Below are 16,864 nucleotides of genomic sequence, written 5' to 3'. Positions count from 1 at the left end.
TTTTAATGTTTCTGTTGTATGATTATACATAATTTCATACATCTTAAGTTGGACTCACACTCAATCTGTGTCCACGTCATCCACTCGTTATTACTAAATGTACAACCTGTAATATGATTTCCTCAGTCTGAAGAAGGGTCTCGACCCGAAACGCCACCCATTCCTTCTCTCCCGAGATGCTGCCTGACCTGCTGAGTTCCTCCAGCATTTTGTGAATAAATACCTATGATTTGCTCTGCCGTTTTGCTGTTCATGTCTTATCAAGTACATTATGCATGCACGAGGCTATGTTCAAACAAAAATGTGTGGTGTTATTAATGTTTGTCTGGAAATTGGATTTCACCCTTGTTTGATGCAGTGAAAGTCACTGGGCACAGAATCATCAGCTAATCGCAGAAATTCTCTACCACACCCACTAGAAAGAATTGGGAAAATGTGCATCTGGGCACCAAACGGGTGATCTGCACAAACGAGACAGGATCACGCATCAGTTTAGTTTGGTTTGGTTTATTGTCACCTGTACCGAGCGAGATACAGTGAAACGCATCTTTCGTGGGATTCCTGGTGTTTTCCCAGTTTTCATCTGGAATTGGTTCCACCAGAAAAATGCGTTTTCCGTTTGAGTATCCACTTTGCTTCCAGGAACAAGCCTGATTATCCCAGTGCACCAATGTGATACCGCAGAGAAATGAAGCCACATTGTCTGAACGGCAACTCGACTGAAAACAATAGCCAGAAGGCAAATGCAAATTATATCACACTGTGAGAATTAAACCTTTTGATAGATTAAATCGAGCAGTAATTTCTACAGACACTTCAGTATTAGTATTCATTGCATGTTAAATCTTTCTCCTCTGCAATGGCCTTGCATTTGTGGATATTTATTAATGAAAACTTTAATCAACGAGCATTTTTATGTCCATGTAGGTTCAGAATACCTTTGCGGAAACAAAAGTTTCTAACTTGTGTAGAATAACAGCATCCTGTACAAAGTCCATATTGTAGCACTCTTCAATCCAAGCTTGCAGTAGATCTAAACTTCGATTGTATACCTTCATGCAATCAGGGGACCTCTTTGGTTTCAGGCTGGAATCACATTAGAAAAAAATTAGTTTACCATAAACAAAAATGATGGTTTAAAAATAGTAATAAAGTATCGGATGCATGTTCCACACTTTGAGTGTAGGAAGGAACTGCAGATGCTGATTTAAACTGAAGACTGACACAAAATGCTGGAGTAACTCAGCGGGGCAGGCAGCATCTCTGGAGAGAAGGAATGGGTGATGTTTCGGGTCGAGACTATGGTATGAAGAAGGTCTCGACCCGAATGTCACCCATTCCTTCTCTCCAGAGATGCTGCCTGTCCCGCTGAGTTACTCCGGCATCTATCCACACTTTAAGTAGCTTCTCGTGACATTATAAATTGCCGTGAGAACTCAAGAGCTACTAACGCTTAACAAAGAGGACTGAGCACTTTGCTATAACTAGTGATATAATTTGGTAAATGTCATTCCCTGAACCAGTAATATAGTTAAAAAAAGGTCATCCAGATGAATGAGAGCTTCTTAGAGCGAGGTTGTCATGCCTAAAGTCCAGAAAGAGAGAGGGTGGGTGGTCATTAGGAGTAGGGTGGGTGGTCATTGTGTACAGTTTTGGTCTCCTAATCTGAGGAAAGACATTCTTGCCATAGAGGGAGTACAGAGAAGGTTCACCAGATTGATTCCTGGGATGGCAGGACTTTCATATGAAGAAAGATTGGATAGACTCGGCTTGTACTCGCTGGAATTTAGAAGATTGAGGGGGGATCTTATAGAAACTTACAAAATTCTTAAGGGGTTGGACAGGCTAGATGCAGGAAGATTGTTCCCGATGTTGGGGAAGTCCAGAACAAGGGGTCACAGTTTAAGGATAAGGGGGAAGTCTTTTAGAACCGAGATGAGAACGTTTTTTTTTCACACAGAGTGGTGAATCTGTGGAATTCTCTGCCACAGAGGGTAGTTGAGGCCAGTTAATTGGCGATATTTAAGAGGGAGTTAGATGTGGCCCTTGTGGCTAAATGGATCAGGGGGTATGGAGAGAAGGCAGGTACAGGATACTGAATTGGATGATCAGCCATGATCATATTGAATGGCGGTGCAGGCTCGAAGGGCTGAATGGCCTACTCCTGCACCTATTTTCTATGTTTCTATGTTACTATGTAGACAGAGAGTACAGGTGACCCCTGTGACCATTCCCCTTGAAAACAGGTATACTGTTGGGGGGCTGACCCGTCAATGGGTGAGCAGCAGAAGCAAGCAGGTCTGTGGCATCGAGCCTGGCTCTGAGGCACAGACGAGAAATGTAATATCATGCTGAGCCACAGTGGTAGGAGATTCGCTAGTTAGGGGGCAGACAAAAGATTCTGTGGCAGCAATCGAGACTCCAGGATGGTGTGTTGCATCCCTGGTGCCAGGGTCCAAGGTGGCAGGGAGCGGCTGCATGATGTTCTCAAGGGGGAGGGGGAGCAGCCAGAAGACATTGTACATGTTGGTACAAATGGCATAGATGGGATAAGGGATGAGGACCGGCAAAATGAATATAGGGAGTTAGGCAAACGGCTAAAAAGCAGGACCTCCAGGGTAGTGATGTCCTGCTTCACATCCTAGCGAGGGCAGGAATGGGAAGATATGACAGATGAATGTTAAGGCTGAGGAGTTGGCACTAGGGGCAGGGATGCAGATATTTGGACCATTGGGGTCTCTTCTAGGGCAGAGGTGTCAAAGTTACGGGGAGAAGGCGGTAGAATGGGGCCGAGAGAGAAAAATAGATCATCCACGGCCTAATTCTGTTCCTACATCTTATGGTCTTTCCAAGTGAACGGAAATCCTGGACCGTAGAATCTTCTCCCACCAACTAAAAGACATTTGGACAGATACAGGAATAAGAAAGGGAAAGGGGCCAAACGTGGATTAATGGGACGAGCTTAGATGGGGCATGGGCAAAAGAGCCTGTTTCTGTGCTGCATGACCCTTTGACTTTATCTTCCTGATAAATAATCCAAGGGCCACCAGCTTAAGCCAGCTGGGTCCATGAATATGTTACTTCCCTGATCTCGGAGGGAGACCTATACCTTCCTTAGTTGGTTTCTTGCTTCTAATATGCACACAGGAGGTTTAGGATCCTCCTTGCTAAGGTGATTTTGAGCCCCCTATTTTTGCCCTCCTAGCTTCCTTCTTACATGTCCTCCTTTACCCCTCTTCTCAAGATTACACAGCTAGTAATGCTTTCTGGTTCCAATAATCCAGGTTCAATTCTGGCCTCTGGTGTTGTCTGTGTGGAGTTTGTACGTTCCCCTTGCAAATTCATAGGGCTTCCTTCAGCTGCTTCAGTTGCCTCCCAAGTTGCAAAGATGTTTCGTTTCGAGACACAGAAACAGGCCTTTTAGGCCACCGAGTTCATGCTGACCATCGATCGCCCATACACTAACTCTACGCTATCCCATTTCCGCATCCTCCATACTAGGGACAATTTACAGAAGCCAATTAATTTTTTATTGATATTTTATTATCACATGTTACATGTCACAGTGAAATCCTTTGTTTTGCAAGGTATAGAAACATAGAAACATAGACAATAGGTGCAGGAGTAGGCCATTCGGCCCTTCGAGCCTGTACGCACCGCCATTCAATATGATCATGGCTGATCATCCAGCTCAGTAACCTGTACCTGCCTTCTCTCCATACCCCCTGATCCCTTTAGCCACAAGGGCCACATCTAACTCCCTCTTAAATATAGCCAATGAACTGGCCTCAACTACCCTCTGTGGCAGAGAATTCCACAGACTCACCACTCTCTGTGTGAAGAAATGTTTTCTCATCTCGGTCCTAAAAGACTTCCCCCTTATCCTTAAGCTGTGACCCCTGGTTCTGGACTTCACCAACATCGGGAACAATCTTCCCGCATCTAGCCTGTCCAACCCCTTAAGAATTTTATATGTTTCTATAAGATCCCCCCATGCAAAGAGTCGCCATGTATAGTGCACTTACAAAGTATTCATTATGTACCCCAATGGTCCCTCCTTGTTCTCGCCCCCCCATGCCTCGCCCCTGTTTATTCCCTCGCGGCCCACCCCCCGCCCCATGTGCCTGGTCCCACTTTGATCTCGGCATCCCCGTAGGCTGGGTCCCTCTTTGTTCTCAGCGGTGCGTTGTCGACCGACCTCCGGCACCCACCGTGGGCCCGTCCTCGGGCCCCCAGAGGAAACCCACGTGGTCACAGGTACAACGTGCAAACTCCGCACAGGCAGCACCCGTACCCAGGATGGGACTCGGGTCTCTGACGCTGTGAGGCAGCAGCTCTACCGCTGTGCTACACTGCCACTACGGTGTGGTTGAGTATGTCGGCTGGCGACTGTAAATTGCTTCTATTGAGTGGTGGACTCTGGGTGGAGTTTATGGGAATGCCAGGATTGTATAGGATCAATGTAATTAGGTGTTTGATAGTATATATATTTTTTCTGATATTTTGCTGAACTGATTATATTCTCGTATAATGTAACCTGGGTTCACCTCACTTAATCTGACAATGTTACTTTCCAAAGCAGCATAAAAACACAAGCGACGTTGAGAATGAGAAAGTGTAAGAAAATAACTGCAGATGCTGGTACAAATCGAAGGTATTTATTCACAAAATGCTGGAGTAACTCAGCAGGTCAGGCAGCATCTCAGGAGAGAAGGAATGGGGTGACGATTCGGGTCGAGGCCCTTCTTCAGTCTGAAGGAGGGTCTCGACCCGAAACGTCACCCATTCCCTCTCTCCTGAGATGCTGCCAGACCTGCTGAGTTACTCCAGCATTTTGTGAATAAATACCTTTGAGAATGAGAAAGCTCTGCTGTCATTTACACAATACCTGATATCCGTGACACTGTCGAATCTATCTTGCAGAAATTGGAGGAATTCGCAGGGTGATGTGAAATAACGAAATGTGTAAAAAAACTGCTGAACATATCCTCCCATTACAGCATTACTGTAAAAATAATAACATTGTTTATTATTCCTATTTGATAGGTTTTGGTCCAGGTAATATAAACTACTGAAGCATGGCAAGTAAAGGAAATACAAAGAGATTAAATACAATCACTTGCCACCCTCTCCATTTCTTAATGGACCCATCCACCTGAGAAAGAATCTTCTGAATTGAAAGTTTAATTCCCCCCCCCTGCAGTTATGCAGGGTAAGTTAGCTTGCCTGCAATGCTAAGGCTCATGCAAAGTCTTGTCCCAACCTATACAAACCTACCTATGAAACACAAACTTATGATACCCTCTCAGAAAGATGGCACTGGTCCCAACGTTCAAGCAGTGCCCATTATACTGGCTGTAAGCTATCAGGCCTGCAGCCCAAGTTAAAGGTACCATTGAATGAATGAATGAACGAATAAGTTTATTGGCCAAGTATGTACACATACAAGGAATGTGCCTTGGTGCTCCACTCGCAAGTAACAACACTAACATACAGTAAACGATTAAGAATAAAGCATAAAACATTAAGAATACAACGTTACAGTTTAAACATGTGAGTGAAATAAACCAGAGCAAACAGAGACTACAGACTTTTGGTTATTGAGTAGAGCAACCACTCGCGGAAAAAAAGCTGTTTTTTATGTCTGGCTGTGGCTGCTTTGACAGTCTGGAGCCGCCTTCCAGAGGGAAGTGCTTCAAAGAGTTTGTGGCCAGGGTGAGAGGGGTCAGAGGGCTTAAGCATTGTTTGGTATTCTGCAATTTTGACCAAAGGAATGGTGTGATGATCAGCTGCAGTAAGGGGGTCTAAAGTTTAAGAATAAGGGGTAGGCCATTTAGAACAGAGATGAGGAAAAACTTTTTCAGTCAGAGAGTTGTGACTCTGTGGAATTCTCTGCCTCAGAATGCAGTGGAGGCCAATTCTCTGAATGCATTTGGAGAGAGAGCTAGATAGAGCTCTTAAGGATAGCGGAGTCAGGGGGTATGGGGAGAAGGCAGGAACGGGGTACTGATTGAGAATGATCAGCCATGATCACATTGAATGGCGGTGCTGGCTCGAAGGGCCGAATGGCCTCCTCCTGCACCTACTGTCTATTGTCTATTAAAATAATCTTAAATCAGGAATCAGTAATTGGTGGCTGCATTATGCAGGCCCAGCTTTTTTCATGAATCTCAAACAGAATGAAGAAAATCACATTGCAATCCAGGTATTAGTTTAGTCTAGTTTAATTTAGTTTAGTTTAGTTTAGCGATACAGTGCGGAAGCAGGCCCTTTAGCCCACTGAATCCACGCCAGCCAGCAATCCCCCCACACACCAGCACTATCCCACACATACTAAGGACCATGTTACAGTTGGATGATCAGCCATGATCACAATGAATGGCGGTGCTGGCTCGAAGGGCCGAATGGCCTCCTCCTGCGCCTATTTTTGATGTTTTCTATTTATACCAAGCCAATTAACCTACAAACCTGCACGTCTTTGGAGTGCGGGAGGAAACCGAAGATCTCGGAGAAAACCCACGCAGGTCACGGGGAGAACGTACAAACTCCGTACAGACAGCACCCGCAGTCGGGATCGAACCCGGGTCTCTGGTGCCGTAAGGCAGCAGACAAAATGTATAGCAAGGAACTACAGATGCTGGTTTACAACAAAGATAGACACAAAATGCTGGAGTAACTCAGCGGGTCAGGCAGCATCTCCGGATAGAGGAATGGGTGACGAACGGTCTCGACCCTTTCCTTCTCTCCCGAGATGCTGCCTGTCCCGCTGAGTTACTCCAGCATTTTGTGTCTATCATCGCTGCAAGGCAGTAACTCTACTGCTGCACCACCTACTGCTTTTGATAGAAAGTAAAAGTAAAGATATAAAGTATAAAGTAAAGGTCGACTACGAAAGATAGGGCAGCACGGTGGCGCAGCGGTAGAGTTGCTGCCTTACAGCAAATGCAGCGCCGGAGACTCAGGTTCCATCCTGGCTACGGGCGCCGTCTGTACGGAGTTTGTACGTTCTCCCCGTGACCTGCGTGGGTTTTCTCCGAGATCTTCGGTTTCCTCCCACACTCCAAAGACATATGGGTATGCAGGTTAATTGACTGGGTAAATGTAAAAATTGTCCCTAGTGGGTGTAGGATAGTGTTGATGTGCGGGGATCGCTGGGCGGCGCGGACTCGGTGGGCCGAAGGGCCTGTTTCCGCGCTGTATCCCTAAATCTAAATCTAAAAAAAAAATCTAACCTACTGCCTGCAAATCACTTTGGAAAGTCTTGTGGACATAAAAGTTTCTACATCAAAACATCTTGTTCCTTTAAAAAAAAAATCTAACATGAGTAATATTCCTTGTCCATGCCACTTACCTGCTGTAAAGGTAAGCCATTAAACCCACCACTGTGCCAGCCTGAAGTACTTGTGTCTTGTTCTCACAGTGGTTCTGATCATGAAAAGTGAGGAAGGAAATGCTGTCGCTGGACTTGAGATCCAGCGCTTTCAATTGGAACGGAGAGCTGACCAGTGAAAGAAGCAGAGAGGAATCCAGACCCCACAGCTCCATCCGCAACATCTAGCGAGACCGAAAATATCATTGAGAACATACAGCATGATAAGCTGGAACACCTTGAACAATAATGAAACAATGTGAGGCAGAAACAACTTCGCTATATAATGAAAAGAAAACTTACTGGAGAAAAAGCAGTCAAACGTGTGTAATTTGATAATCCTTTGAGGGAATGTGGGAGTTAAAACATAACCAGACACTCCCAGAAGGTGCCCACCATTATAAATATATATCCTTCATATATCCTTCATCAGTTCAAAATGTCAGTTGGAGGGGCCACACCAGCAACGCCCAGCTCAACGGGGAGATTCCACCTCTGACCGAGAAGATCAGGTGGAGAAGGATGAGGCTCGCTGGTCATTGCCACCGACGTCCCGAAATCCCAGCAAACAAGGTTAGAAACATAGAAAAAGATACAAAATAGGTGCAGGAGTAGGCCATTCGGCCCTTCGAGCCTGTACGCACCGCCATTCAATATGATCATGGCTGATCATCCAACTCAGTATCCTGTACCTGCCTTCTCTCCATACCCCCTGATCCCTTTAGCCACAAGGGCCACATCTAACTCCCTCTTAAATATAGCCAATGAACTGGCCTCAACTACCTTCTGTGACAGAGAATTCCACAGATTCACCACTCTCTGTGTGAAAAAAAACTTTCTCATCTCGGTCCTAAAAGACTTCCCCCTTATCCTTAAACTGTGACCCCTTGTTCTGGACTTCCCCAACATCGGGAACAATCTTCCTGCATCTAGCCTGTCCAACCCCTTAAGAATTTTGTAAGTATCTATAAGATCCCCCCTCAATCTTCTAAATTCCAGCGAGTACAAGCCGAGTCTATCCAGTCTTTCTTCATATGAAAGTCCTGCCATCCCAGGAATCAATCTGGTGAACATTCTCTGTACTCCCTCTATGGCAAGAATGTCTTTCCTCAGATTAGGAGACCAAAACTGTACGCAATACTCCAGGTGTGGTCTCACCAATGCCCTGTACAACTGCAGCAGAACCTCCCTGCTCCTATACTCAAATCCCCTCGTTATGAATGCCAACATACCATTCGCTTTCTTCACTGCCTGCTGCACCTGCATGTCAACTTTCAATGACTGGTGTACCACGACACCCAGGTCTCGTTGCATCTCCCCTTCTCCTAATCGGCCACCATTCAGGTAACAGTCTGCTTTCCTGTTCTTGCCACCAAAGTGGATAACCTCACATTTATCCACATTATACTGCATCTGCCATGCAGATTGTGCTGTGGGAACCCAGCAAGGTTGTGCTGTGGGAACCCACCCATGGAAGACGGAACCCGGGACGACCAAACAAGACCATGCTGGAGACGTTGATGGAAGACGCATATGTAGAGACAACAGAGGAGCTGGCCAGCTATATGGAGGACAGAGATGTGTGGTGCGTCCATCACCGTGCCCGTCTGAAACCAGCACCACTACAAGTTAGGAAATGGGAAAGTACAAAGAGATCTGGGTGTCCTTGTTTATCAGTCACTGAAAGGAAGCATGCAGGTACAGCAGGCAGTGAAGAAAGCTAATGGCATGTTGGCCTTTATGACAAGAGGAGTTGAGTATAGGAGCAAAGAGGTCCTTCTGCAGTTGTACAGGGCACTAGTGAGACCGCACCTGGAGTACTGTGTGCAGTTTTGGTCTCCAGTTTTGAGGAAGGACATTCTTGCTATTGAGGGAGTTCGATCCTGACCAAGGGTGCTGTCTATATGGGGTTTGTACGTTCTCCCCATGACCTGCGTGGGTTTTCTCCGAGATCTTCGGTTTCCTCCCACACTCCAAAGACGTACAGGTATGTAGGTTAATTGACTGGGTAAATGTAAAAATTGTCCCTAGTGTCTGTAGGATAGTGTTAATGTGCGGGGATTGCTGGGCGGCGCGGACTCGGTGGGCCGAAGGGCCTGTTTCCGCGCTGTATCTCTAAATCTAAATCAAAATCTAAATCTAAATACCGCAAAATCACACTCCTCAATCTAAAACGATCCTTTAAAGAAAAAGCTTTTAGGAGGAGGGGGAGTTCAATGAGATCTGGGTGTCCTAGTGCATCAGTCAATGAAAGGAAGCATGCAGGTAGAGCAGGCAGTGAAGAAAGCCAATGGAATGTTGGCCTTCGTAACAAGACGAGTTGAGTATAGGAGCAAAGAGGTCCTTCTACAGTTGTACCGGACCCTGGTGAGACCGCACCTGGAGTACTGTGTGCAGTTTTGGTCTCCAAATTTGAGGAAGGATATTCTTGCTATGGAGGGCGTGCAGCGTAGGTTCACTAGGTTAATTCCCGGAATGGCGGGACTGTCGTATGTTGAAAGGCTGGAGCGATTGGGCTTGTATACACTGGAATTTAGAAGGATGAGGGGGGATCTTATTGAAACATATAAGATAATTAGGGGATTGGACACATTAGAGGCAGGAAACATGTTCCCAATGTTGGGGGAGTCCAGAACAAGGGGCCACAGTTTAAGAATAAGGGGTAGGCCATTTAGAACGGAGATGAGGATGAACTTTTTCAGTCAGAGAGTGGTGAAGGTGTGGAATTCTCTGCCTCAGAAGGCAGTGGAGGCCAATTCGTTGGATGCTTTCAAGAGAGAGCTGGATAGAGCTCTTAAGGATAGCGGAGTGAGGGGGTATGGGGAGAAGGCAGGAACGGGGTACTGATTGAGAGTGATCAGCCATGATCGCATTGAATGGCGGTGCTGGCTCGAAGGGCTGAATGGCCTACTCCTGCACCTATTGTCTATTGTCTATTGTCCCCTTTTTCATGATAGAAGAAAACTCTAGTAGAATTTATAATTTTTAAATTGATGCTGTTCAAGAAAATTTCTTTCCTTTCTTAATTTGACCCAGCGAAGATATTCATGCATCATTTTTCAAACACATATATTTGCTGTGTCAATGATGAGAATAGAATTATGTGAATTTTGAATTAAATATAAAAATAAAATTGTGTTTCGGATAAACTACAGACGTACAATTCGAAATGGCATTGACTTTAAGAATGATAGAAAATATTAAAAATTCAATATTAGAACTTGTTTGTAATCCCCATAGAATATATCAGTCCATCTTTAATAGTAGTTTTAACATTTAAAATACCTGAAGATACTTCTTCTCCTCATCAAGCTGCTCCACCTTCATCTTTATCTCCTGAAGTTCTTGCTTGAGTTTAGGTAGCAACATCTTTGTATCAGTCCCTTTAAAATAAGATTCAGCAATGCACTCTGAAAACATTGTTCCCATTAAACTATTCCTCGAAACAAAATCTTGAATTGTTCTTTTCCCTCTTTGGAAGCTTTAGGAGCCATGGGTTGAGCTTGTATTTTTACTGCTATTTCTGCTCTGGTGTGTGATTTGTAGTTTGTAGTGACATAACAGTGCAAGAAATCTGCAGATAAGGTGTAATTGTGAGATAACAGAAAACTATTGTAATCTTCAGGTAGTTTCAATCTATGTAACCATGGAGATGAGGGAATCAAACATTACTTGAAGAGGATTTTTTTCTGGCAACAAGATCAGTACAATATAAAGTCTTCAAGATTGATTAGATTTTAGAATGCGTGAATACCTAAGAACACAATGCAGGAAACTAGGAATTATTAACCATTTTGCACACAGGATTATATCAGAAAAATGCATTTTGAAATGTTCACCACATTGTATACATTTCAAGTTGAATTGTATGCTTAGAAATTGTCAGGTCTGCTCATATTCAGGTCTGCTCATATGGAAGTTGATGTTTTCTGGAGTATGCACGTTTCTAAATAGTATCCTGCCTTTCTGGAGGTTCAATTGGGTAAGTCTTGTTGTGAATCATACTTGCATGGAAAAATAGTTTCCACTGTTAGTTGCATGTATGAGGGCAAAGTTCTAACAGAATGCTTGTTTAGAGAGATGATGGGAGATATGTGCACAAACCCTGAGTTTCCACACAAACCCTGAGTTTGCAACCCTGAGATGGCACAGCCTGGCACAGAGAAACTCACCCAGGTAATGACCCTAGTTAATTAATGACTCTCCTTAAAGGGCCTGTCCCACTTTGGCAAATTTTTAGGTGACTGCCGGCGACTGTCAAAGTCGTAGCAGATCGCCGGAAAAAATAACCGTACGACATTGACCACGACAATGCCCACGACAATGACCATGACAATGACCACGACAATGACCACGACAAGCTAAGACAACCTACCACTTAGGCGACGGCAAGCTGACGACAATCGGCGACTCAGTCTTCGCTACCTAGGACGTCCACTACGACAGGGACCACGGCACGCTAAGACAACCAACGACAACCTGCACTTATGTGGAGGTGTCACAAGCACAATTCACACGTGAACAAACCAACAGCAAGGTCCGTCCAGTGACATTTCTAGGTATATTTTGCATTTGTTTGAAGTGCCCGTTTAAAAAAAATATATATTTTGCATGCAATTACCCATCTTTCATAGGAATATGGTGTTTTTGAATAAAGTTGATTTTGTTGATTCCTTAAAAAGTAGCTGTTGGAATTTATTGAATTTCTAAGTACCTTTTCATGACATCTCATTCACAGATTCTCATCGCATTCATTTTGACCATTAAAATCAAACGCTGACACACGCGCTGCGCTACGACAACACTTTTCATTCATTCATTCATTTAGATCAATGAGGCAAGCACATACACAGGCATTTCACGACGTTTATTAAAAGCCAAAGCTCACACATAGACAGACACTACTAACAAAGATATACTGAGTTTTACTGCTGTGTTGTTTGTAGGGGGAATGCACACCTGACCATGAGGACAGCAAGGTCCGACCAGCCCTTTTCACACGTCAATGCCGCCTCTAAGCATGACATCTGTGGTCTAAATCCGTCCACTGAAAAGCACCTGTAACAGCCAGGTGAGCATCAGGGACTCCGCCCACAATCCACACCTGGCTGTTGCAGAAATTTCAAACCGGATGAAATCTTCGCCACGCGCCGAGATCCACTACGATTCTTTGAAGACTCCCCGCGATCATGCCCGCGACACCCCGGCCAACTGTGGGGACAACCTAGTCGCCATCTGTCGCCTTACAATCGCCTAAGTGGGACAGGCCCTTGAGTCGCTGGTTGTCGTCAGCTTGCCGTTGCCTATGTGGTAGGTTGTCTTAGCTTGTCGCGGGCATTGTCGTGGTCATTGTCGTGGACATCGTCGTACGGTTATTTTTTTCGGCGATCTGCTACGACTTTGACAGTCGCCTAAAAAATCGCCAAAGTGGGACAGGCCCTTTAGGCTTCCCTACCCTACCCACCCCTGACCCTCAATGCCCCCAGTCATGACCTTCATCTGCATCCTTTGGGACATATTTCTCATGACTACGCCAGGAGTCACTGCTTGAAGAAGGTCTCACACTCACGCAATTTACCTACCGACCTCCACATCTTTGAGATGTTGGAGGAAACCAGAGCACCTGGGGGGAAATCCACATGATCACAGAGGCAATACAGACAAGAGCAGAGGTCAGAATTGAACCTGGGTCAATCCTGAGGCAACAGCACTTATTTGACCTGCAATGACATCAATGTCCCAGATTTCCTAATGTGTTCATGAGAGCCAGAAGGTCACCATTGCAATCAGACTCACACCTGGGGACGTTCAACAAATTTAGGTCAGGGTCATGTTCTTAGAAGCAGAATGCCACCTTAATTGCAGTCACATTCATCCATCAGGCCCATCATGGGAAAAGGATTCACTGCATATGGATGGACACATAGTATTCTGGTGCATACAGTATATTGAGTGCACCTAAGTGCGTTACAGCAATTTGACTGGTATTGAAATATCCTTGGACTTTGGAAAATCCTTTCAAAAGCAAAATTAGTTATCCACCACCACCCTGCCCCCCCACCCCCATAGTGTGGATTTTCTGAGGATGGCCAGTAAATTAATTCTCCATGCAAGATCTAAGATTGGTGTTAGAGTAGAAAGGGATTTAAATTGATTAACCTTTATGTTCTCCATCCGTTGCATCAAATATATATACTAAAACTCTCGTTTGTTTGTTTGTTTGTTCCTGAACTACAGCCAAAATGGTACATGATAGTGTGACAATTTTAGGCAGGCCTTGCTCACCGTCGTCCCTTTGGTGCCAATGGAAGAAGTTTCATTGAAATCGGTGTTATATTTTTTAAGTTATTCACATTTTAAAGTTTAAATCTATCTCCTAGTGAGGGAGGGGGTGGGTGGAGGGAGGGGATTAGAGGGGGGGAGGGAGGGGGGGAAGGGGAGGAGGGAGGATAAGGGGGGTTGAGGGGGATGGAGTGGGGGATGGGGAAGGGGTGAGGGGAAGGAGGAGGGAGGGGAGGAGGGAGGGGGGAGGGATGAGAGGGAGGGGGAGGGAGGGGGAGGAGGGAAGGGAGAGGGGGAGGGGGTGGAGGGAGGGGGAGGGGAGTGGGGAGGAGGGGGAGGGGAGGAGGGGGGAGAGGGGGAGGGGAGGAGGGGGGAGAGGGGAAGGGGAGGGGGAAGGGGAGAGAGGTGGGGGGAGAGGAGGAGGGGGGGAGAGAGGGGGAGAGGAATGGGGGGGAGAGGGGGAGGGGGGAGAGGGGGGGGAGAGGGGAGGGGAGAGGGGGAGGAGAGGGTGCTGCACCAATGCAGGAGAGGTTTGGGCCCAATGGGTCCACTTGGTCTAGTATAATTTAATTTTGCTCAAATGTGGAGTTACATACATCAAACGTGTACATGGAGATTCATACATCACGGAAACAGGTCCTTCGGCCCAACTTGCCTATCCCGAACAAGATGCCCCATCTACATTCGTCGCACCTGCCCGCGTTTGGCTCATATCCCTCTAAACCTTTCCTGTCCATGTACCTGTCCAAAGTATTTTAATTGTTGTTATAGCATCTTCCTCAACTACCTCCTCTGAGCAGCTTGTCCCATGCACCCCACAACCTCTGTGTGAAAAGTCTCCCCTTTGGGTTCCTGTTTGATTTTCCCCCTTTCATCTTAAACTTACATCATGGAATGGGTGGAATGGATTTCTTGCCATTGTTTTGCCTCTCACAAATGAAAGACAGCAGAAATTGCGTGACTCTGCAAATTAATTCTAATGTTAGACTAGTTTTGATCACAATTTTCTTATTCGACCCTTGTATGCTTTAACAACAGAGCCAACACCAGGCACATTAACTTAACACACAAATGTATCATTAACCTTTGCATCCTTTTTCCTGTTGTAGGAGTTTCTGATAGAATGTTTTAGTTTTTCGGAAATTTTTAATCTCCATCATCAGCTGTTGTTCAAGTTCCTGTAAAATAAAGTGATATCAATATGGATGGACATTAAAAAAAAAACCCTCAGTGAGCCAAGTACAAATGTATTTCCAGGCACAGCAAATAATTGTGGCTTTATTTTTGTTAGTCACAATCCTTCACTGTCTTTGTATTTGTGCCGACACTTGAATTATCTTGCAGTGAACTTTCCAAACTCCTCGAAGGTATTTATTTCACAAAATGTTGGAGTAACTCAGCAGGTCAGGCAGCATCTCAAGAGGTTCGTTCCTTTGTCCCGCCCCCCCTGACATCAGGCTGAAGAAGGGTCTCGACCCGAAACGTCACCCATTCCTTCTCTCCTGAGATGCTGCCTGACCCGCTGCACCTCGGGAGGAAATTCAGGTGCGGGGCACGCCAGGATGGGTGCCGGTCCTCCCGGCGGGGGGGGGGGGGGGGGGGGGTGGAGCGCATTTATTAAAGTTTCAGTTCGACGGCTCAGCAACCGCCCGCCCCCCCCTCATTGGCAGCCACTCCCATCACTCTGGCGGGTCCCATTGTGACGTCGAACGCGGCTGACAGCGAGGGAAAATAGATAACAGGTTGAAGGCTTTATCATAATACCCAAGAATTTTCCAAGAATATGCCGTACGTGTATAATAAAATTATGAATATGAAATTAAACACAAAAAATGACTCAAAATGCATTTACATATGATTAGCCTCTGTCACTATTTCTCTTGGAACCCCTAGCGACCTGTCACGGAACCCTAGAGTTCCAGGGAACCCCCGGTTGAGAAACGCTGATCTAGACGAATACTGAAAAATAACATACACTAGAAACAATGCAGAAAATAACTTTGCGATTGGAATGAAAATAATTTTAATGACTATAGTTTGATTTTCATCTGTTTGGGTTAATATGTTGAGATGCTGCTGCTGCCTCACAGAATTGATTAATACACAATGTTAATTAATTCTTTGCGGCAGTATTTGTAACGTACAACTTGCTGCAAGTTGCACAATGGCCCAGAATAATTCTTCTGAAAATCTTTTTTCTGCATCCAAGCCGATTAAGTGCACATTGACATAACTATCGACAGGTTGCCCCTGGCTAACAACGGGTTCTATTTTCAGTTTGAAGAAGGGTCTCGACCCGAAACGTCACCCATTCCTTCTCTCCCGAGATGCTGCCTGACCTGCTGAGTTACTCCAGCATTTTGTGAATAAATACCTTCGGGTTCTATTTTTTACTGATTCCTTGTTGATTTTGTTCATAAGTCCACAGAAATCACTCAATGCAGTAACTGAACCCCCACAGTGAATGTAGAGAAAGAGGAGATTAGTTCTGCCACTTGTGGGAATGAACACACACATACTTTCCATGCTAATAATATTATAGTGAAGCGGGACACGCGTGTCAAGCAAAGCCAATGAAGTGGGACACGTGTCAAGCGGAGTTTTCTTTATTCCTCAAGCACCGTACAGCTACCCAAACCCCACCCAGTTCAACTCCTCCTGGAACTCCACTAGCCACTGCCGCTCCTCCCCATTCCAAGTTCCGTGACCCCACCCCCCACCCCCGAGCCGAGGGTTCGCACCAGGCGTGGCTCACCACCAGGGACCACCACAATAGAAGCTCATTCGTATATATTGGCGTTTGTAAGTTGGTTGTTCGTAAACCAGGAATGACTTGTATTTAATAGACAATAGACAATAGGTGCAGGAGGAGGCCATTCGGCCCTTCGAGCCAGCACCACCATTCAATGTGATCATGGCTGATCATTCTCAATCAGTACCCCGTTCCTGCCTTCTCCCCTTACCCCCTGACTCCGCTATCCTTAAGAGCTCTATCTAGCTCTCTCTTGAATGCATTCAGAGAATTGGCCTCCACTGCCTTCTGAGGCAGAGAATTCCACAGATTCACAACTCTCTGACTGAAAAGGTTTTTCCTCGTCTCCGTTCTAAATGGCCTACCCCTTATTCTTAAACTGTGGCCCCTTGTTCTGGACTCCCCCAACATTGGGAACATGTTTCCTGCCTCTAACATGTCCAGCCCCTTAATAATATATG

General features: G+C 45.5%; 1 protein-coding gene across 3 annotated transcripts in view; it reads right to left on the bottom strand.

The window, feature by feature from the left end:
- The window catches only part of kndc1 (kinase non-catalytic C-lobe domain containing 1), a 197,380-nt gene that overhangs the window by 26,029 nt on the left and 154,487 nt on the right, over window positions 1-16,864 (bottom strand). For 2 of the 3 annotated variants that reach the window (XM_078413701.1, XM_078413702.1), the window contains 5 exons: window positions 14,736-14,829; window positions 10,655-10,752; window positions 7,352-7,554; window positions 4,889-5,005; window positions 939-1,086 (listed from right to left, as the gene is read on the bottom strand). In XM_078413701.1, the coding sequence (XP_078269827.1) occupies window positions 939-1,086; window positions 4,889-5,005; window positions 7,352-7,554; window positions 10,655-10,752; window positions 14,736-14,829 (660 nt within the window). The remainder of the gene's footprint in view (window positions 1-938; window positions 1,087-4,888; window positions 5,006-7,351; window positions 7,555-10,654; window positions 10,753-14,735; window positions 14,830-16,864) is intronic. The other variant, XM_078413703.1, reaches the window with a different exon arrangement.

This window comes from Rhinoraja longicauda, chromosome 16, assembly GCF_053455715.1.
Source record: "Rhinoraja longicauda isolate Sanriku21f chromosome 16, sRhiLon1.1, whole genome shotgun sequence".
In the NCBI taxonomy this organism is placed as follows: Eukaryota; Metazoa; Chordata; class Chondrichthyes; order Rajiformes; family Arhynchobatidae; genus Rhinoraja; species Rhinoraja longicauda.
Note: the sequence above shows the minus strand (reverse complement) of the source record. Positions and strands in the feature narration are given on the sequence as shown.